Below are 23,170 nucleotides of genomic sequence, written 5' to 3'. Positions count from 1 at the left end.
CTTATTGCCCATTGAGTATTTTATTGTGGCAACAGCTCATTCATTTTTTAAAGGAATTATATATTTAAACTGATGAAAACAAAGCCTTGCCAGCTATGACTATAATACATTCTACTCATAGTAAATCCTGCTCTGGCATGTGTGGGCAGAAGCTTGTTCAGGGCATCTTCCCAAACATTGTCAGGTCAGAACAGGGACATTCAGCCTCTCTGAAAGACTGAAATCTGTACAAAACCCCACTGGCCAGTCTTGTCCTTGCTCTGCTTTACCCATCAGTGGTGAGATAGTGCAAGAGCTCGGGATGTCATTGCTGCCCTGTGGCATGGCCCCACAAACCCGCTGGGTTTTTGGCACAAACCTGATGGCAAAGATGTGCAGAAGATGGCAGCTGGGAACCAGGCCCAGTGGCATCCAGTGCAGGGGCTCTGAGACTGGACTGCAGGCTAGCAGACTTCCTTTTCTTTCCCTTGTGGCAGTACTTTTGAGATGTACAGTCATGCTAGTTCATTTTTATTAAGCAGCTTATGCTTTGCATCCATTCCCAGTTCATAATTGTACTTCTATATGTACCTCTGACTGGCAGCAAGAATTTTATACAGAGAAAAATTCTCCCCACTCTTACGAGTGCTCCTATGGTGCACAGGATTATTAAAAAAAATCTGTGTGAGAAATTGTGGAAGTAAATCACAAAGAGGAGAGTGTAAAGGATATTTAAGTTGCAAATCAGCAGAAAGTCTTTGTGAAACACTTCATGTGCACTTGCTGTTAATTAATCCTGTTTGTTTCCTCCTGTAATTGTCCTGACTTATTTGCACATAACCTCTCTTTCTAGAGATACTTCATGATCCAAACCCTTGAAAATTGGGGGCTGTTATCAAGAGGCCTTGCTTTGGACAGGTTACAAATGCATAGCCATTTGCAAAGAATTCTCCTCAATGCAGCATTCCTACATTTTATTCATCCACGTGAGGAACAGAAACTTTAAACAGAATGTCAATTTTGTGGCAGTGAAATTTAACAGCTCGATGCACTACCATCTGTTTAAAGGAAAATAAGAAACAAGCTGATGTTAGGATTTAATGCTATAATAATTCTTTAAATTGTACAGCAATGCTGATGGCAGATTCATCCTTTGAGCAAACTGATCTCTTTGGAGATGCCGTACAACAGCAAGAATGGACAGAATTATTCGATCTCTTAAGCAGGAAAGACAGGAGCCTTAGTACATGAGAAGAAAGGTAGCCAGAGAGAGGATGCTTAACCACATAGTCAGCAGAAGAGTCAAGGGGAAAATCAGCACATTGGCTTTCCTGCTGAAGGCAAGATAGCAAGCAAGGACAGTAGCTGCTGGACTGTGAAACCAAGATGCCAGGAGCTGTAACAATTGTACAAGAGCAGCTGTGCAGCAAGGGATGCTGCCTTCCTCACTCTCCTTTGTGCATTTGACTAAATCTCTTTGCATGTTTTCTGGGATGGGGAGCCTTTTGTGGCAAATCATCTTTACATTTTGCTTGTGCAGCATCCAGCCGCATGTTCATAACCACTAATGCTTCTACAAATGGTAAATTAAAGAATGACAGTACTGTTTGCCTTTATTTTCTCCCTGCTATTCATATTGCTTGCTGATCTCTTGCAAAAAATCTTTCTGGCTCCCATTTTGACAAAGAACATAGTCCAGCAGTTAGGCTCAGTGCTAAATCACCTCTGCATATCTGCATTATACTTCAGTATTAGAAGTGCTAAGAAGCATAGAGGAATTCAGGGTAGCTAAGAAAGTTTTTTCCCAAAGCATTACTTATTTGCAATGGTTCTCCAGATGCTTCTTCAAGAAAGTGAAATAGATAAAGGACAGCTAAAATATTTCCCTTTTATATTCTTTTTCCTGTTGTTTTTCCTTCATGGTTTGGTTAGAAATCAGCATATGGGAATGGGTGCTCAGTGTATTAAAGCATGTTAAAAGGTGCAACAAAAAATAAAAGTGAACCAGGGTATTGTTAATACGATGCTCCACCTGAGCATTACAACAGTTAAATGCTGAAAGTTACTGATGTTATCCTTCTATCATTTGCTGTCAGCAAGGACCAGCCAAGCCAGTTTACAATTAATGAACATGAATATATATTTATTTTGTATTTCTATTCACAAAATAAATTTATTAACATATAATGGGAGTTTTTGCTGCTTCCTTAAATGAAAAATTATATGAAAGAACTTTCAATTGTTCTAGTCTGAAGCTATCCAGAAATAAAAGCATCACAGAGAAAGAGAATTCATAAATTTAGGAAATAGTAGTAAAAGAGAAACATACCTTGCAGCACTAAAGACTTTTCTTAGAACTTTTCCTCTGAGTGTAGGTGCTAAAATAATGTTCTGTGTTGAAAACAGCTCTACTGCCTGAATGCAATAAGAGCAGACTTCCCCATGCCCCAGGTTGAAATAATCAGGTAAGAATTTTGCAATTACTTTATTACCCATTAGGGAAAAATCTAACTAATGAATGTTATTAAAATCTCAGAAATTGTTCTTTAAAAGCCAACAGGTCAGTAGAAATCTGAAGGTGGAAGTGCTGATGCTCTAAGAGGAGCCTGGGACTTGACCTTAGTAATGAATGGTTACAGGAATGAACTGGAATGGGTTGTGAAAGCTGATGGTCTCCTGGCTGCCCAAAGCCTGAGAATAGGAATATTCTAATCATGTGAGAAGCAGTAAAGGAAATAGAACCACAACCTTGGCTTGAGGAGGGAAGATAATGGCGTATTTAGGGATCTCTTTTGCAGGATCTCACCGGAGACTGCCCTGGGAAGCAAAGGGACCCAGCTCAATGCTAGTTGAGCTTAATTAACATCCCCATCAAAGAACAAGAAAAGTCCATTCTGACATATGTGTAGTCAGGAAAGTGGGGCAGGCAGCCAGCGTGCAGGAACAGGCTCTCCTGCTGGAGTTCAGAGAGGAGGCAAGCACAGAGATGGTGGACAGTACTTGCACCTGGAGCAAAACAGACATTACTCTGCATTGACTAAAACATGGAAGCATTTACTAAAGCCAAAGCTCAGCAAGAGTTAAAGCTCATATGGGACTCAAAGGTCCTTCTGCAAGTACACGGGAAGAAAGAAAAAAGGGATCCTGCTCCTCAGGAGCCAGGTGACTTAGTGACACAGGACGTGGAAAAAGATGAGGTGCTTAATGACATTTTTTGCCTTTTTTTTTCTTTTTTTATGGATGAGGTCTAGCCTCAGACACTGAAGCACTAAGGGAAAGACAGAACATGGAGCACTTCAGTTACTTGGACAAAACTAAATCCACAGAGCCAAGCAGGGTGTTTCCCAGGAAGGGGGAGAAGGGGGTGGTGGGACCCCTTAAGGTCAACAAAGTCCTGTGTCTGGGGTGAAGTTATCTCATGCCAACAGCACAGCCTAACCCCCAGTGGTCAAACAGCAGCTTTGCAGGAAAGTACCCAGGGGTGCCAGAGGAGAAGCAGCAGAGCATAAGCCAGACATGGGCTCTGACAGCAGGGAATGCCAATGACATTGCGGGCTGTATTAGGAAGAGTGTGCTCAGCAGGCTGATGGAAGGGATTGCTCCCCTCTGTTTGGCATGTGTGACACTGCAGCTGGGAGCGAGACAGCATCCGGAGCATCACGTTCAGCTTTGGGCTCCCCAGTGCAAGAAAGATATGGACAAACTGGAGCAAGTCCAGGTTTTGATGTGCAGCCAAGGCTGCAATCGATGTTCACAGCCCAGAAAAGTTTATCCTGTTAGTTTGAGTCAAGTAACTCAGTTAAAACACATAATAAACCAAGTGAAACAGCAGTCCATGATATACAGACCAGGTAAGATGATCTCATATTTTATGAATATAAAAGAAAAAAAAAAAGATACAATGGAAAACAGCATACAATTTTTCTTACCCATAATGAGTGACTTGAAACAGAAAATCATTTTACATCAGCCTGTGCCTTTAGTGCACCAATGGAGCAACTTAATGCCTAAATTAAATACTTTGGAAAAAAATTAGAGATACTAACCATCTTCTAAGTAACTGTTTAGAAACTATGTTCCTTAAATGAATGTTTGCACTGCTGTGTCAGCAAGGGCCAGGGAGCTGGAGGAGACAGCTGGAATGCTGTAGAAGCTTGCCTTCAGTGGGATACAGTTCCCTATCTACTTGTCATGTCAACAATGATACCCTGTGCTTAGAGATACTGCCTAGTTAATTCCCATATATTAAAGCTTTAAATGAAGATTTGTAGTCTAAAATCCAATGAAAACATAGAGGCTATTGTACTAAAATATACTTTATTAATACAAAATATTTTCTGTCATCAATAAACATATAGATAGGATCTATACAGATATATGTATATTCTTATACATTAATGTACATATTTTTGTATTTCCCAGCTCTAATTCTCCTGTGACATTTGTATTATGCTGTAGCATGTACAAATTTTTACAATATAACATTAAATGAAGCTCCCCAAATTTTCTAGAAGTTAAACATGTCAACTGTTCTCCCTTGTCTACAGACTTCAGCATCTTTTCCTAATTGAGATGTTGTCAATTTGTGAGCTACTCCTCATTCCTCTGAAAGATGTCACCCACATCTCACATATGTCTTCTGTCAAAACCTTCTATTCAGTTATAGAAAGTCTTAAAAGTCAGTGAGGATGCAGCATTCAGGTTAGGAACAGGCACCTGACAAACTCTTTATCTCTGCCACTAATTCTACTACACTTTCCATTTCCATCCCTCAAGTCAGCATAAGGACCTTCCTTGCTTCCTCTAGCTGGACACTGCAAAAAAAAAAAGATCCTGATGATCCGTTTCTCACAAGGCTGAGACAACACTGCCTTGTCTCAGACTCTTTAGGTCTGTTGTATACTAAACTCTGGTGCCTGCTACAAATTTCATCCTCCTGTGATGCTATAGTTGGAGCTTCTTAAAACTAAACTCAAATTCAAGGCTCCAAATGCTAAAAGCCCAGAGCACCAATGATGCACACCACCACCCCATCCTGAAGGCCTGAAGTAATTTAGTATTTCCTCATAAAATCCAGGTGTGCCACTTTTGAATTGGCAATTCTTTTGCATTCTGACAGGGCTGCAGTTCCTCATCTCTCCTGCTGCTGTCTGTAATTTTACTCTGCCTCTTACATGGGCCACTGAAGCTGCTCTGGCTGGGCATCTTTTCAGCTACTTGAAAGTTTCTGCTGGCAGTAGTTTCTTTCTCTATTCTCCCCTTCTACCGGAAAAAATGCCAGGCCTGCCATAAGGGAACAGCTAGAGCCAGACCTGGAGCTTATGAAAGCCCTGTATTCACCTACCTGCAATATATATTTTCTCTGTATCTTGTATATTACTGTATGAAAATGACATTCTGCTTCCATACTCCTAGAATTTTCTCATCTATCACCACAAGAGAGCCAACATCTCCTTACCATTCTCCTTACCCCACAGCCTCCTCATATCACTTCTTCAAGAATTAACTCCTTAAGAGTGTGGTCTAGTAACTTAAAAATAACCATTCTGCTACTTATTGGGTGAAAAAAATGCCTGAGTCCAGCTTTATGTATCCTGGAAAGAAATTTTCACCAAAAAGGTATGACATAACATGGCATTTAGCAAAAGTAATTTAAATGTGGAATTAGAAAAATTATTACATTTTCTAAAGCAATTCAAATGAGCAAGTTTTATTTAAACTGCAGATATCAAATAAACTAAAAAGAAATAATTTAACACCTATAATGGATTCAGAGAAAATCATCTGATAACAAAAGAGATACTGGCTATTGACAGAACTTTGTAAACTATCTGTTCTTTGGGGAGGTAATAAACTGCTTAGTAATTACTAGAATATGTGACTTTGCCAGGTGGTCTCCAGGGAGGACTCATTTCATTCCCATGGACAGCCTGCAACTTCTTATGGTACTTCTCAAGCTGTTCTCTTCTCATTTTGTTTTCCTGAGAATAAAAAGATGTGTGAAAAAAACCACCCCAAACCAAAACCACCCCACGGCCCCTCAACAGCAATTCTCATAACAGAAAAGTTACATTATTGTTATGCCTTTCTTGTGTAAAAAGAAAAGAAAACATGCAATGGAAATTTGCCTTTTGGAGCTCAGCACATCCCTTTTTTAAGTTCAGTCACAGACTTTGCACAATGGAACCAACAAAAGAGACTGCACATTGGGTGTCACTTACAATTAGGGTGACTGTCTCAAGGATGGGCTAGGTTTGTGCACTGTCTAAACAAAAAGCCCAACAGAAGGCCTACTGGACTGGGTATTGGTCTTGTATGTAATTAGTCTCACATTAATTATTTCTTGTCTTTAAGAGGATACCTAAATCACAATGCAAAATATGTTCTCATATAATGAGAACATTGATGCATCATTGTAACTTTCTGTACTTATTAAATCACACTTACCATGTATTAGAACAAACTGGTAATTAAACAATTTAATTTTAAACAAAGATCTATCTAATTTATGTTATAGGCACTGCAAGGTTCTAATTCTATTTTCTGTTGTTTCAAACCGCAATGGGGCAATTAGGATGATGAAGGTTGCAAGATACTTGCAACACTCTTTTTGTGTCTTATTAACTAATGATTTTCAAGAGACCTGTCATTCAAAAATTAAGGTGCAATTATTTATAATTATTTTTGAATTTCTAATCAGTTCTATTCTACATAAACATTCTTCTTTGCAAAGATGACTGCCATTTCACCCTCAAGAGAACCAGCATCTAAAGGTGCATCTGCATTAGCAGTTTAGTACACTGGCGAGCTCTCTACGGGTACAAGTTTTCTTGCAGGTTTGTGGTGCATATGGGTGCAGATTTCTTACTGACTTGAAAGTAGTTTTTTTCTTAGTGGAACCAAGGTTGGTCATACATAGACCACAGCACAATTTACAGTGCTCCCTGTGATGGGTGGATAAGAGGTCCTTGCGCAGCTTCCTTGCTCACACATGAACAGTTCATTCATTCCCAGGACCAACAACTGGCAAAGACATCCCTGGTAATAAAGATGCAATGTGGATATGCCCACTTAAAACCATCATCAGCTGTGCCACATCCAATCCTGGTTCTTTCCTCATTTGCAGCCCATCAGCTAGCATTTTGAAGCATCCATAGTTTTGTATTTTCACATGTATGAACTGCACTGCAGTGGAAGTACTCTCTTTGAGGACAGCTGTAAGATAACTGGTACTCTCATATAACCCATGATCCTCGTCCTCTGATGGATGCCATATATCCACAAATTCCCAAAATGCTGACAGTGTCTGTCTGTTACTCATATGTGAGCAGGGCAATAGTGAGGTAACTGTGGCTGAGGGAGTAGACTGAAAAAGGGATGTGGAAGCATTACTGTAAGAAAGAGAGCTTGAGTAAAGTTTTCTCCTGTTTTACACGTATATGTTTCCAAAAACTGAAGAAAGCAAAGCAACACACTGAAATATCAACCCTATCAATATGATTTTAATCTGTGCCCTTCAGCTCTTTGTCAACATAAACCTGAAGATCCAATTCAGTCAGCAACATCTGGTCTGGCTAAACAAACACACCATAATTTCACGTTGTTACTAGTAAGGCTGATAAAAAGCAAGGCAAGGTTTGCATGGAAAAGGAATTCTCTTTGCTAAAATAAGCAATACAAAAGTTCATCACAGTCTAATTAAAAAAAACTATCTCTCTGTAAAAACTGTGTCTTTCTGATCACATGGAGTAATTGAGACAAACTAGGCTTGCAGTACTGTGACATTCTGACTCTTCTAATCCCTCACTTTTTCCTTCTTTCTCCTTCCACAGAGATTCTGTCAGATGAACACAACTAGTGGCTTTGGGTCTTTAGAACAAATTCAAGATATTCTAGAATTCTTCAAGGGAACTGTGTAGTACCCTAAGAGAAATGTAGTCTGCATTATCAGTGATATTTTTCAAAAAAGACATCAAGATATGTGAAGCAGTGAGCTTGGGAAGAACATGCTGAAATGGAATACATATATGATACATGCTCCTGTATCTATAATCATACAATTATATTGTACAAAGATATGTGACATGTAAGTGAAAACTCATTAAAAGTAAGACTTTTTGCAGCAGTATTGCAAGCATTAGAGAAATTGCATGCTACAAAGAAATGTGCATATTTTGTTTTTATCAAGCACTCTCTACTGAATACATGTTACACTACAGACTCAAGTATGAAAAACCACAACCAAAAATAAAGCATACACCCACCCAAGAAAGGAACAAAAGTTGCTTTGGATTTTTTAACTGTGCTTCAGTTTTGAATGTTTGGGTTTGAGATCCAATTTGCATTAATGAATCCTATTGGCAAGGAAAGAGTTTTAAGTTCATTTAACTGTTTTTTAAAAGATTTAATTCAAAGTGAAGATCTACTTGCCTCCTCCCTGTCTTCAACACACACAAAGTTTTTTACATTCTTGTCGTAACTACAGTGCAAATTCTCACAAGACATAACTGATATAACTATTCCATAGAATAATAAACAAGATGTTATTTGCACTAATTGAAGTAGAGTAACAGAAACAGTGAAAGTTTAAATCAATAACTGTAGCTTTCTTACATTAGATCAAGTCAACTGTATGGCTTGATTTCTGTGGAAGTTTCCTACTCAATAGCCTAGTAAGATGAATATATTTTTCACTTATGAAATTCTGGGAAGAGTACATTCTTTAGCAGTACAACTGCCACACAGAAATTGAATTTTAGATATTACAGAAGACTGACAACATTTGAGAGGAGTAACAATAGCAGTCTTATTTCTAAGCTATTGCAATGACAGGCCATGAAAATTGCAATTCAGAAAGAATTTTAAGAAAGAACATATGAAATTAATGAAAAGATGAAATTAATAACCCACTTCAGCTATTTCCAACCCCGAAAAGCAACAAATCCATGGGACTTATCCAGTATATCCTTTCTTGATTTTTTAAACAGCTTTAGAATGACAAAAATAGATATTGCACATGCTCAAATTCAAGGTAAAATGCCAAACTTCTTCTAAGACTTTCAACATTACTGTGTTGGTCTTTGAGAACTATTTGAGAGCAGCCTTACTTCTCAGAAGCTTGTGGTAGGTTGATGTTTATCACAGAAAATGGACAACATTAACTTTTCTAGAGATGATACTCACTTCTATCCACAGTAAACAGGTATCAAGATTACTATCTCAGAAATAATGGAAACTAAACTGATCAGTCATTATCAACTTTCTATGTGATTCTTGTCCACGTTCCACTCCTCAGAACAGGTGCATGACAATGACAAGTGTCAGACACTGGCATTATGCAGTAAGTAAAAAACTATCATTTATCAGATAGATTAGTTTGAAGAGTTCTCGGTGAGTAGCAAGAAGCAAATGATAGGAAGAAACAAAATAATCAGAAGTTTGAATTTCCAGCTTCTAAAGCATCTCATCTCAAGATTATCCTTTTTATGCCAGTATTTTACAAGTGTTAATAGCCTTTTCCAGGGCATTTATTTCCAGGCTTAAAAAGTAATCTTCTCTATGCTCTTATGCTATCAAACATTCACACAATGACCTCTAAAAGCAGAAGTAACAGAATTGCCATTAACATAAAAGCAGAATGTTTCTTCTATTTTGGAAGAACTACAATGAGAGTTTTATGTCTGTTTTATCCAGGCATTTTGGTCAACACCTGCTTCAGGAAAGCTGAGGATGAACATACACATTTCTTTCTGCTGGATGTTAATGAAAAAATATTAGAATACTTCCCACTATATCACTACTATTTTATTTCCCTTAAAAAATAAATTTATTTGAAAGAATACTTTTAAACGGCTTCCAAATTCTACCCTCAGATCTGATGCCTATCTACCTGCAGGCAGATGTCACCTAAGTTCCCTTGGTAATGCAATGACAACTTTACAGTGTTTCTCTCCTGCAGTTCACTAATGGTCTGTATTTTTTTTCTGCAACTGTACAAAGTGAGGCGTTATTCTGATCTAAAATGATGACAGAGCCATTTCCCAATATGCTTTCTCAAATAAAGATGTGTAAGTTGCAAAAATATAGCACAAATTCTGAAAGTAAAAAATGTGAAGACTGGGCACGAGACACATCAGTCAACACTTGCACACAGACACTGAAAATGGGATCCTTTTAGAGGCACCTCTGCCAACCAGTTCAGTACCTATCCCATCCTATACTTGCTTATTTCTCATGTAGGCACATGTATATCCAGTTAGATCTGGTCGTTCCTCCAACTACTAAAATTTTTATTAATAATCCCACTGAAGTGATCACCTCAGGAATTCACACACAATTTAAATGAGAGAGCCTGTGCTAGGCAGCATCTTTCACTCCCAAAAAAAAGAGATATTTTTTTTTTTACCTTCATACAGAGTCCAGGACAGGAAGGAAGTCAAATGTACAATGAGAAGTAATGTTCTTGCTTTGGTACAACTAAGTTGATTAGGACAGTCTCAGTGAACAGAGCCTACCAGGGCTGTGCATTAGTTACTGCTCAAAGCACAGTACTCCCTACCTTGGCAATCAGCAATATTGACCAAGCAAGAAATAACCTAAGATCAGACATTAATCATTTGCTGAACTGAGCTGAAAATCTCTTGACAATGGGGACCAGAAAAAAAAACTTCTTATCAGTGATTACAGAAATGAGAGGTATTTCAACACAGGACCAGGTCAAACATCTTAAAAGATATAAATCTAAGATTAATAAAGTTTGGAAACAGAGAAAAGGGAAAACATGCAGGCTCTTGTGTTTTGTGCAACTGCGTATTTCTGAGTTAGCCAAGTAAACGATGGTTGTCTTCTCTAAATCCTCTCTAAACCTGCACCACACCTATACAGCTGCCTGACACAGTTCTCACCTATCTTCCTCGCCTTCCTAAAAAAAAATAAAAAAATAAAAAAAATTAAGCTATTGACACTAAAGAATTCCTGAAAGGACCATAATCCAGCTGGGTTGCAAGACCCCATTCCTACAAATGGCAACAGAGACCATATGTACACGGCATGCCAGAAATCACATGGAAGAGAGACAACAGAAGAAACACTTGCTAACTAAAAAAACCTTGACAGTCAATAAGAAGGAAGACTGTGTCACAGGATGGGGAATTAAAACAGGTTCTTCTTTTAACTGGCAAGTCACCTACCTTTAAGAATACAACATGCTAATAATATCAGTGATCTCTCTTCTAGTTTGTCATTCTGCAGCAAGGAAAAATAACTTGCCTTATTGTTGGGACTAGAGCACTGGATTATTTACTGCTTTACAACAGGGACACTGCTATGAGAAAAACATAATTGGGAGCATCAGAATTCCACCCTTTCTCACAAATGGAAATAATTTTGAACCCCTTTAGAAGTGCTTTTATCAATTGTGAGGTCTCCAAGTCTCCATTTTCAATGCTTCCTTGAAAGTACATGCACTGACTGTTGCAGCCAGCAATGCTGTTTAACTTTGCAGGTTTTGTGCTCTGGCTAATTGGCTCTTCAGAAGGAGATGGTTCCTGATATGGAAAGGCAAAAAGTTAAGCATGATGGAAATTGAAAACTCTGTGACATGTAGGTAGGGAGAATGTATCTTCCATGTATGCCAGATATCAAGTGCACTGTATTTGAGCAACATTTTGCTCACACATTCAAGGGAGACAAGCAATGTAATGCTGCCACTGTCTGGCTTCTCTCATAACAGCACAACACCCCACGAGTATTACAATACTCAAGTGCTCACACTACATCAAATGTTTTGGCTTTGACAAAAGGCAAAAAAACCCCCAAACCCAACAAACATACCAGCCATTTTTCATATTCCTCCACAGCCTTTTCACTTTTTTCTTCCTTCTTTGCCTGTTGCATTTCTCGCTTTCTTTTCTCCAGGAACTTTTCTACTTTCTTCTTTTTTATATATTCTTCCTTCTTTTTATTCCTGTGTAGTGAGAGGGAAGAGCAAGAGGCCATTATGTACAGACCAAAAGCTACATCTGTGACCAATTAAGTAAATTGAGTCAAAATATGTATTATACACTTTAAATAAAAGATTGAGAATATGTATTAAAATCTTCCATGTCCATTTTTATATGTCACCAAGGTATAAATGAATCTACTACTCTATCTAGTCTGGCATCATGTTTTCTGTACTTTGCCCTCCCTTATTTAGAATAATAAAAAAAAACATTCTGAACTTCTGTAGGTAACTGTAAGTTGTGCATTTTCCGTGAAAACTCTTGGCTTGTAAAACTAATACAGAATATCTCCAGCAGATACATCTTACTTCCTTCTTCCTACATCTGCATTCATATACTGTATTCCATGAAACTTTAAAGATTTATCTTCCTTCCTATGGCTTAGTAATGAAGCATGAAAATAACCAGGTAAGACACAATACTACTACACAATGAATTTTATCATTTGTAGTATCTCTGCCTGGGCTTAGTTAATATCCTCTTGGGGAGGAAAGCAACTAAATTAATAAACTGAAGGGAGCTGCACAGCTGGTTTGCACTGCTAGACTTTATCTCCATTGAGAAGGAAGAGTTTGATCCCAAGCATTCCATTGTCTTCCAATTACAAGCACATCAAGAATTCACAGAAGACCTATTAAATTTATAAGCAAAGATTCTGGAAGCTATGATATAGTAAACACAGTGGAGAAGTACCATTTTTCAACTGCTGACACACTGACTCTCTTCTTCTCTGCAACTAGGTCCTCTTCTATCTTCTTCCTCATTCTTTCAGACTGTTTTTCCTTCCTGTTTCGCTCTCTTAAATATTCCACTTTTCTTTCTTTCCATTTTTTGAATGCCTAAAGACAATCACAGATCCATGAAAAATCCTACCTCTCACCTTTCTGTCAATACTCCACTAGTCGAACGTGCATTATTATTTTTTGTAATTTCTACACATTCTAATTTTAGAATATTTGCTTGTAGAATTGCTCAGAAGTGGGTATCACTATACCTAAAAAGAATCTTATTTTTCCAGTAGATAATACTTAATTGATAATGTATTTGTATGAAGTTTATTTTATGCTCAGTTAATAGACTCCAAATATAGAAACCTGCTTGTCTGCAAGTGTAAATATTACACATTTCTTACAGAACAAAACCTAATACAAGCTTTCTTCAAAAACTAAGCATGTCTAGATTTAGGATTTTAGTTCATTTCCATCTCTTTCTGGATTAATCAAAATTATTTTTATCATCTCCTGAACCACATTCAAATATACGCTTAGGTACATATTTCACATCACCGCTTGTGCTGCTTCTGTTTTTTCCTTATTCTGTTCTGCTGGTTTCTTTTCCTCAAGTTCCTCATGCTTTTTTTTTTCACTTAACTTCCTTGCTTCTTTCTCTTTCTTTTTTTTCCAGGCTTCGTAACATGCAACTGATTCTTCTCTTTTAAGTGCTTCTTTCTAGATTGGAAATAAAAGTCTACATATAAATCAATTTCAGTATGAAATTCTAAGTGAAATAGTAAGCTTTAAACTTATTGCTAAATAGAACAATAAAGAAACAGACATTGGTTTGCTGACAACATTGCAAGTATTACAATTCTATTTTAAGCATATATAGGGTTGTTTTCTATGCCCATTTTTAATTTACTTGAATGAGACTAACTGCTCCCACAAAATATGTGTAGAAGGATATGAAATGCATGTTAAGTGCTTGGAAATGAAACATATTGAATAGTTAAAAGCCAAATCAAAGAATGTGCAGGACACTATTCAATCCAGAGCCCTCTCTATCTCTTGCAGCAGGGAGTGAATGCATGTTCTCATGCACAAAACAAAACTTGGCACCTTAAGAGCTGAGCACCTCAAGGTCTTTGTAAACTAACTTGAAAATTAACCTGGGAAGCACATTTCTAACACACCTTATGTAAATGTGTAGGGAAGCATTGGACAGACACTGTTTACCACAACCCTAACAAGCAGGACATGCTATTTATTATTTCACATCACCTCGTGCTATTTGGAGAAAACTAGATACCTCACAACAGCAGAGGAGTGCACTTAGGCAGGAAGAACACTTTGAAGAGTGATAGTTTGTCAACTTCTTTTTAAACAACAATGTAAACAAACCTTTTCAGTATTGCTCCTTAGAATTTCAGCCTTTTCTTTTTCACTTCTCTTTAATTCCAGTAGAAGGAGCTTTTTCCTTTCCAACCAGTTCTGCAAGAATCATTAATATATTTTTAAAGTCCTTTCAAGGTATAAGTAAAGAACAGCACCAATATAATGACCACCAAAATTACTCTCAGTTTTTCCACGTGCTAGTTAAATAAGCATCCCATGTGGAAAACTAAGATGTCATCACACAAACATTGTGATCCAAAAAATTTAAGGTTCTAAAATCACAGCTACAAAATCTAAAAAAAGCTCAAAGATCTTTTAAAAAGCATCTTCCTAGAAACATCAACAAAAATGTCAGCATTAATCAAAATTGAATAGAAGAATGTAATAAAGGTTCTTATTACTTGGTATCTGGGAATATTATTTACATTTGTTGTCTCTCTTGAAAATACATACAATAAAAGAGAATAAAATCCTGCTGGGAAAAGTGAGACTTCAGGCAGCCATAAAAGGTTATGAGCCATCTGCAGAATCAGGCTTAAACTTTCATTAACTCTATATTTGGTACGCAGCTCAAAGATAATAATGTCCTAAATGAAGATTATTCTACCTTCAAAACCTTAGGAGACAATATAAATATGGATTTTAGGGCCTAAAATTTGTTTTAGGACCATGGCAAGTATTAAAAACACATACGAATATAAATCGTGCCTGTTAGTGAGAGTTGTTCTCAAACAGATTAGCAAAAATTAGTTTAAACTCAGAAAATAATTGTTGTGAAATTCTACAAGGAATTTACATATATTCTTCTGGAAAGAGTACAGGATTTGTTATCACTTTTCCTGAACACCATTTGAATAGAACATAACAGGGAAAAAAACCAAACAACTGTAAGTAACATAAGTAGACACTTACTTATGTTAAGGATGAAGTAGAAATAATGGAAAATATGTGCCTGAAAATAGTCTGAAACAATAGAGTATAAACCACATAAAAACATTATGTCCCTTTCATTGAGCTTTTTGTTCATAATATGAGGAAAAGGCATAGCCAACAGACTAAAAGGATTACTATACCTGTAAGCCAATGAAAGGAATATAGTAAAAAAAAGTGATTTCAAGAAAATATGAGGTCTTGAGCCCTGTATTGGGACCTTTATATACACAATTTTTTCTTGGTTAGTTCATTTTTAAAATCTACCTGATAAACAGCTGCCCTTAAATTATCTACTTTGTTGAATTCTGGACTTTTCTTCTCCATGCATTTATCCTCCAACACCTTCAATGATCCCAGATACTGAGATGAAACAGGTGAAGTTGATGGAACAGCTTTCCCCTTTCTCTTTAAATGCACAGAACTTGTAGACCTAGGAAAATACCAGGACACAAACACATTAATGACCTTTCCTTTTACTGTAGCTCATACAGCAGTATGAGCTGGGTATGAGTAGTGTTCTTCTTAGTTCAGTGCATACCAGAAGTTACTGTGTTTTTCTTTTATATGCACTTGACTGGGGACTGGGGGAAGGAAAAGGAGAAAGAATTTGCCTCTTGTTAATTTACAAATTACTTACACTTTCATCTAAGAAACAGCTTAGAGCCTGTAAAGACTCCAGTAACTCATCACAGACCCTGGCAAAAGATCTGGGAGTCTGATCTGACATAAACCTGAGCAAGGGCCATAACAACATGCCACATGCACTCAACTGTTTTCCACAGATGGTAAGAGGTTGTCAGCAGCAAAGATAATGCTGGCAGAAAATGAGAGGGGAGCAGCATTGTCAGGGCGCTTACAGGCATCTTAAATGGCTCAGAACAATGCTTGGCATTCTCCTCTTACCTGTCAGATAAAGAAGCCTTTGGGTTTTGTAGAACTCTCTCCTTTGTTTCACTTAGTTTCTAAGAAACACAGAGGAAAAGTAAAGTTATAGAGTCTCTCAAGGAACAGATCAGGATGAAACAGGTTTTTACAGCCTAACAAGGACACTGAGAATTGGATTCAGCCCTTATGAGTCTCTTCAAAGTCAAGATATTGCATGGTCTCATGATCTTATAAAAACAGGCAAGAAAGACACCCTAATAAAGAGAGGGCATAGTACAACGTAAGGAAGTAAGGACAGAAAAAAACCCAAAAAACAAAGTCCCCAAACCAACCAACCAACCAACCATTCAGAATGCCTGTATCACTTTGGAATGGCAGCTAGGAATGTTCGTTTGTATTATGTACAAATACAGTCAATAGTTTAGAAATAATAAAAAGTAAAAAGAACACAGTTGGTTTATTCTATAAACACTCTTTTAAGTCTTTTGAATATTTAGCTTTAATAATTACATGTAGCTACATTCTTTTTAGGATACAGAGTAGAGTGCTTTGCATCCTATCCATTATTCAGGTCACACATGGATTCCATCCTCTGCCAACACACACTGCTCACTGCAATTCAGCTATCCTCACAAAAGACACTGGACATTTTCACTTTGAGAAGGGTACTTTCTTAAGGCTGGAAAATACATTTCAATACTATTATCTGACTTCAATAATTTGTGGAAAAGGTATTCCTTACATCTTTCATAAAGCTATACAGAATTTATAAGAGCCTCAGCTCTAGAAACCAGATATAAATTGCCAGCTTCACAAACAGTGTTCTGCACACTAAAGATACCAACAGCAAGTTAAAAAACTCCCCATTGTGCTTCTCAGATATTGTTCCAAACAGTGGTAAAGTGTGTATGAGCAATACCTTGACAGAGTTCTTGGATGTGTTTTTTGCCTCCCCATGCTCAGATTGATCATTCACTGACACCTGCTGCATTGCATCAGCTATTTTTTGCTCTTCTGTTATTTTCATCATTCCATCTGAACTGTCAACAGAAGAGGATTTCCTACCATTGTCCTCCAGTTTCAAGTCACTGGTGCTGACAGTCTTCTGATCTTGATCTAAAGGGAGAAAAAAGATTGAGAGGACACATTAACAAGAACTTCATTGGTTTTGAGTATTGTTTTTTCTGTACAAAATGTAGTTCTAGAAAAAACATCCATCTATGGAACTTGCTACTAAATTTCATATAGTATAATGTATTTTCTGTATGCCTCCTTCTAAGAACTATATATGAATAAGACAAGTATTCACTTGTATTTTCATGTAAGACTGGAGTAGCAACCGAAGCTTGAATGTTAGATAATGTTAGAGCAAGACAAGGGGAAAACCTTCCATCTGCTTTACATGGCTCTAGTGCAGAAACCAAAAGCAAGAGTCACTGCAGTCACAGCAAGAGCTCTTCTGACATCTAGCAGACTTCGAATGAAGTATGCCAGTTAACACTCTGGGTAACAAATACTGCTTTCATTGTGTCAGTGTTCTTCAGGGGTGCGGGATACATGAAGGAGTAACTGAAAAATTCCACAGTGGGGATTTAAAGGAAACGTCACCTCAATCTCAGTGTATGCCTAAGTGGTGAAATTGTTATTTGTGAAACACATTAATAAGACTTAAAAAGCATTTTCAAGATTTCAACTGCCACTAATGCAGAGATCTAAATTTGTAAAACAGTTCAAACAGAAGTCAAAAAATGCCCAAGTAAAACCAAATTAGAAGTCTTCCACAAATTTCTGATGGAATTCTTTGGAAAAATAAATTTTTGGATGACAAATTAACTCAATTACCTGAAGAAAGGAACATTAATGCCCATAATCAAAGAAATTTACCTGAAATTTACCCTAAATTTACAGTGATGAAGGTAAGTTAAAGGTAACAAGAATTCTTAATTTACTGAATTTTAACCAATACTGCAGTGTGTCACTACACTACTTTGATTCAGATGAAGAAAAGGAGTAGTTCAACTTCTCTTCTGCCAGTCTAAAACTACACAGGCACACCAGGCAGGAAGGAGAGAGAGGTGTCTGCACATTCAAATACCTTTGATGGCACTTTGGTGCCATCATGTGGAAAGGAAAAATTAAGCTGATACCTTTAATCATGCTCTATCAATTTCAAAGTTGCAATCTTCCATCACAGGTAATGACCAGCCATAAACTTATCTCAACATCAAACAGGAAAATTCTTCTCATATTAAGAATTCCATAAAATATAGTGTCTATTGACACATACAGTGATTAGCAGAATTCCAAATTCTGCATTGCATATTAAAAATGAATTAGCTATTCTTATACTGAAGTATTCAAGTTTGGGGGGTTAATGTATTTAACTATACACCCAAACTGTGTCAGTGGACACTATGTGAATACAGCTTTCTGTGCCATGCACACACTGAGGGGGCATCTTGGCAGCCCCCTCGTGCCTTCCTTGCACATGCACTGTTGGAGAGCTGGACTTTTAGGGACCTAAGCAGCTGGTTTTCATCTTCTGAAAGGAAAAGGCAAACAGGAACCTCCTGCTTTTGGCCCAACTGCCTCAGTTTACCCCCTGGCATACAGAGTTTATGTATCTTCAGAAGCTTTGGTTGCGATCCAAAGCAGATGATTGTTAAAACAGAAAATAACACAAATTAAAACACTTTAAAATACTGTAAAATCGCTAAGCAGCAACAACATTAAAATACTTTCTTTTCACCTGGTGCTGAAGCATTTCTTTTTTTGCGCATCTGAGGCTTTCCTTTTGGTTGGTTTTCCTCTTGATTTCTTTTTTCATGTAGTTTGTTAATAGGCAAGTCATCACTTTCACTATTATCACGTACTTCTTCATTATTTTTTCTGTCATCATCCTCATTTTGACCTTCCATACATCCTTCTTCGCCATTTTTTCTGTCATTCTCTATGTGCTCACCTTCTAAAACCATTATTTGCTGAAGCTTCTTTTCATGAAAGGATAAATTCAAGTCATCAGCAGCTTCATTTTCCAAATCAACTGCTCTTTGTAAAGCATCATCGTTCAAGACAGGACTCCCAGCAAGAGATCTCTCAGTGCTTGTAGAACCTGAATTACTTCCAGCACGTTCTTTCCCAATATCTGCAAAGAGCACATTACCAACTTGTATTTGATACAATTAGAAAAAATTGCAACACAGAACCTGTATCTACTAAAACTTAACACTATTTTTCATGTAACACCCTCCTGACTTAAGTTTCTGAGCATTTCTCTTTCTGAGCCTCCAATCTCTGCAAAGCCACCAAACTGCAGACTTATTCTACTTCCTTTCCTGTCATCTATTTTCATGGACCCAATCCAAAGAAAAATATTCACTCATTAATTATTTTCTGGCATGCAATTTAAAGTCCTTCTGAAAAAAACTGTCCCAGTGCTATAGAAAGTGGAAGCAGGTCATGAACAATAAAGCTGGGCATGTTTGGTATAAGAACCCATCCTCCCTTCCCTTCTCTTCACTTCTGCCCCATTTGAAGTCTACTAGAAGATACTCAAAGGAAGTATATTCTACAATGCTAAGGTTCACATGTTTATCAAAAATATTTATCTTCCTCTAGCCTTTTATTGCTAATTGACCTAATTTTGGAGCTTGAATGCTTGAGCAAGGTGACAAAAGAATGTCATGATAGTAGAGCAATGCATTTACTGCTGGAGAGATTTTTTCCTAATTCTTGTCCACAAAGGGAAATCAAAGCATCCCATAAACTGTTAAAAGATGTTTCAGGTGAGAATGAAAAACAGGCCACAGAGGAAGTTCTTTTAAAAATACATGATGGTATTTAATATTCCTACTTTCCTTAACATTTAGTGCCATACCAGCAGGAAGAAGAGTCTTTTGGCCGCCCTTGTTAGACTAAGAATAAACATTAGAAAACATCAAATGCATCCTGCTCCAAGAAAAACAGCCAGACCAAATTTATTTCTGGTTTACATAATCTGCCAGGGAAGTCTGTCCTACAGCCCTTATTCACTGATTGTCCAGTCTGGGAAACCAGTAAGGAAAAAACACTGCCTTTCTCTCTGCCCATGCCCACTTTCATTTACAGTACTGTGCACTACTGTCTGATCCAGGTGTCAAGTAAACAAGATGAGCAGGGAAGAGAACTGGGGACCACAAGAGTAGGGACCAGTACAGACTGTGCATGGTCTAGCAGGCTAGCACCTCCCCTGATTTCATTGGGAATTCTGCTGCTAACTTGGCAGAGGAGGACAATGCTTTACAAGTTGTTAAAATATGAAATCTTGGAACACTGAATTATATCAACACATAAAGATTGTCTAGGATCCAGTAATGATTTAAGAAAGGAAGAACACATGGAAAAATATTTAATTTTGTTTTACCATTTAACATGCCATCTTCATCACTTTCAAAGTCGTCTGAATATCCATCTTTTTCCTTGCTTGCTGCATGATCAGAAATTGCTTCCTGTAGCTCATCCTGAAATGGCTTCACAAATAACTTTTACAAAAAAGGGAGGATTCACTTGCTCAAATTCAGCACTAATGCTCCCCTCCCACACATACATAAGTAAAACTGAGCAACGGAGATGAACCCATTTAACTGACAATTATACTGAAGCATAGTGCATCCATTCTATCTCCATTCCCCCTGCCCTATCTGAATTAAAAAAAAAGCCCCCAAACATCCATGTATTTATTTATATTTCTTCTTCATAAGAAACCTATCTTGCAAATCCCTTTTTCATTTTTGGGCACTTAGGATGTATCATCATGTGACACTTCTCCTCTTTTGTATGTTTCGATCGGGAAGAGCACAAGAGGAGGGTCTATGAGAACAGGTGCCGCACGACAGGAGCCTGAAGCAGTGGCAGGTCCAAACCAATGGAAGAACTTCACATATTTTGGACTGTCTGCTGCAGGACGTCACAGACACAAAACATTCACATAATTCTGAAGGGCACTGGCCTCAATTACAGACTGTAAACCCAAAAAGAACGGCAGCAGTATCTCCAGATTCCGGACCCGGACCCACAAACCGCGAGGAGCAGTGGCTCGCCAGGGGCCTTGGGCGCCTCCCGGGGCACCTGCGGGTGGCGGGGCTGCTCCTCCAGGCCGGCTGTGAGGGTCGGGACAGCCGGGCTGCTCCAGCCGGGGCACGGGCCGCAGCTCCCGCTGCCCTCACCGCGGGCAGCCTGCTGGCCGCTTCCATTTCCAAAGCAACGCGGATTTTTGTGCGTGTGCTGCCTGTAACAGCGAATAACGTATTCCCAATGGCAGAAACCTGCTCGCAGGCCCCGTTCCCCAGCGTCGGCTTGTCCCTGCCCCTGCCCCTGCCGCTGCCCTGCCCCGGCCGCCGCCGCTCACCTGCAGCCCGCAGCCGGCGGTGCCTCCCCCCGCCATGGCGGAGGTGTCTCGCTGCCGCCTTGCAGGGCCCGAGGCCGCCGCCGAGTCCTGCGAGAGCCCTGGCAAAGAGCCTCGGGAAAAATCCCCGGCGGAGAGCCCCGGAAAGGAGCCCCGGGAAGGAGCCGCGGGCCGGGCCCGGCCGGTCCCGCTCGGTCGCCCGGCAACGGCCGCGCCGGTGATCGCCTTCATTAGTCGGGAATCGCCTCCCGTCGCGGCAGCGCCACTTCCTCCGCCGGGCCAAAGCCGCCCTGCCAGCATTTATTATCGATGCCCGTGCTCTGCCGGGGTTTATTATCGATGTCCCTGTCCTGTAAATAACCCCGTTGACACAAGGAGCGCATCCATACATCCGTGACATTCTATCAGGGCTGACACACGTTCGTCAGCCCCACTCTTGCAGTCAGGTAATTGTACAGAACCTTCCTATGCTTGGGATGTGAGCGCTTTCCATAAGAAATATACTCACTTCAGTGCTTTCTGGAAAGCAGATCTCATAGCACCTGTGTGTTAGTTTAAATCAGATTTTAGGCGTGGGGAAATTACAGTGGCACAGAAGTAAATTGCCTGGTGCTTACATCTCCTAATACTCCAATTTTTATTTCCCCAAAGAGTGGTTGTGCGATCCACCTGGCCAGCACCGGCCCCCCAGTGACCAGACTCTTTGCCAAGCAGCACACGTCCCTGCAGAGGGACCTAGAGGTGTCCTAGAAGTCATCTGGTGTCCTAGAGGTCATCTGTCCCTTGTGTGGGCCACGATGAAGGCACCTGAATCCCAGGGGAACACCGATCCTGTGCATCAAAGGAAAGCTGTCCAGGACCATTTACAGGTACAGACATTTCTATTCTTCCTCTAGTTTAAATGCTTCTGATCTCGCCTTACTAAAATAAGACTAGCGCTCCAGTTGTCTTAGTGATAACAAAGAACTTCTGACATGCTCTCTATACTGGTGTTATATTTATTTATATTAACGTTCCCCAAAATGCATTGCATTTTTGTAAGTTGTGCAGAAGAAAATCTCTCTGACAGAAACAGGGAGAGGATATGTGGGACAGAGCCCAGAGCCTTAGGACTTGTTTTCCTCTTGTTTATTTATGTAGAGTTAGATTATAAAAGCAATGCAGTTATGCAAAGGCCACAGTGCACCTGGGGGGAAAGAGGCCCTGAGTTCTAACAAGTAACCTTGGATTTAAATTAACAATTATTTGCCAGTGATTAATTGATATTTAGGTATCATCTGTAAACAGCTGCTTTCTTTGTTTACCTATATTTATTTATGGCCAAATAGTGCTTGATCTGCTGATCAATCATGGCATTTATTGAGAGTTATGCTTGATGCACCCATTTTTTAAAATATTTTCTTCACACGTGAAAGCCTTACATTTGAATCTGTGCTATTCCATCTCTCTGTGAAAGTGAAAGGTGAAACTCAACATACTTGTTAAGAATTTTAAAAGGAAGAAAGAAGAAATGCATATATTCTTTCTCTAATAATGTGATTGCTGTTGAGGGCTAAATTGTATATCCCTGTTACAAACCACTGAGATGCACATTTTATTAAATTCCAAAAGGTGGCAGCAAAATATTCTAAAATTGCACAATTGATTCTTTTCTTCCCAAATGTCCAGTTTATTACTGGCAATGTTTATGGGGTTTTTTTTGAGACAGGCTATATTCATTTAGCATTGCATACATTGCAGAGAAGGAAGATTTGGTTTAAATTACTGTGTTATTTACATGAGTCAGACAATGAGTCCTCGTGTCACCTGTATTATTAAATATTCAAGGCACTGAGTTGGTTGGATGCAAGAAAAAAATATCAATACTGTCAACACTG

The 23,170-nt window shown here is 38.6% G+C and overlaps 1 protein-coding gene across 1 annotated transcript; it reads right to left on the bottom strand.

Annotated features, from left to right (window-relative positions):
* Positions 1–5,837: 5,837 nt before the first annotated feature.
* MAP9 (microtubule associated protein 9) lies at positions 5,838–21,332 on the bottom strand (the record flags this gene model as incomplete). The annotated part of the gene is made up of 12 exons (XM_084204007.1): positions 5,838–5,960; positions 11,812–11,944; positions 12,675–12,820; positions 13,268–13,429; positions 14,099–14,188; positions 15,290–15,455; positions 15,929–15,987; positions 16,830–17,026; positions 18,765–19,055; positions 20,313–20,430; positions 20,969–21,172; positions 21,297–21,332. The coding sequence occupies 12 exons, from the start codon at positions 21,330–21,332 to the stop codon at positions 5,838–5,840; spliced, it is 1,725 nt and encodes a 574-aa protein (XP_084060133.1).
* Positions 21,333–23,170: the final 1,838 nt, after the last annotated feature.

The sequence above is a fragment of the Fringilla coelebs genome (genome assembly GCF_963513975.1).
Source record: "Fringilla coelebs genome assembly, chromosome: 4".
In the NCBI taxonomy this organism is placed as follows: Eukaryota; Metazoa; Chordata; class Aves; order Passeriformes; family Fringillidae; genus Fringilla; species Fringilla coelebs.
Note: the sequence above shows the minus strand (reverse complement) of the source record. Positions and strands in the feature narration are given on the sequence as shown.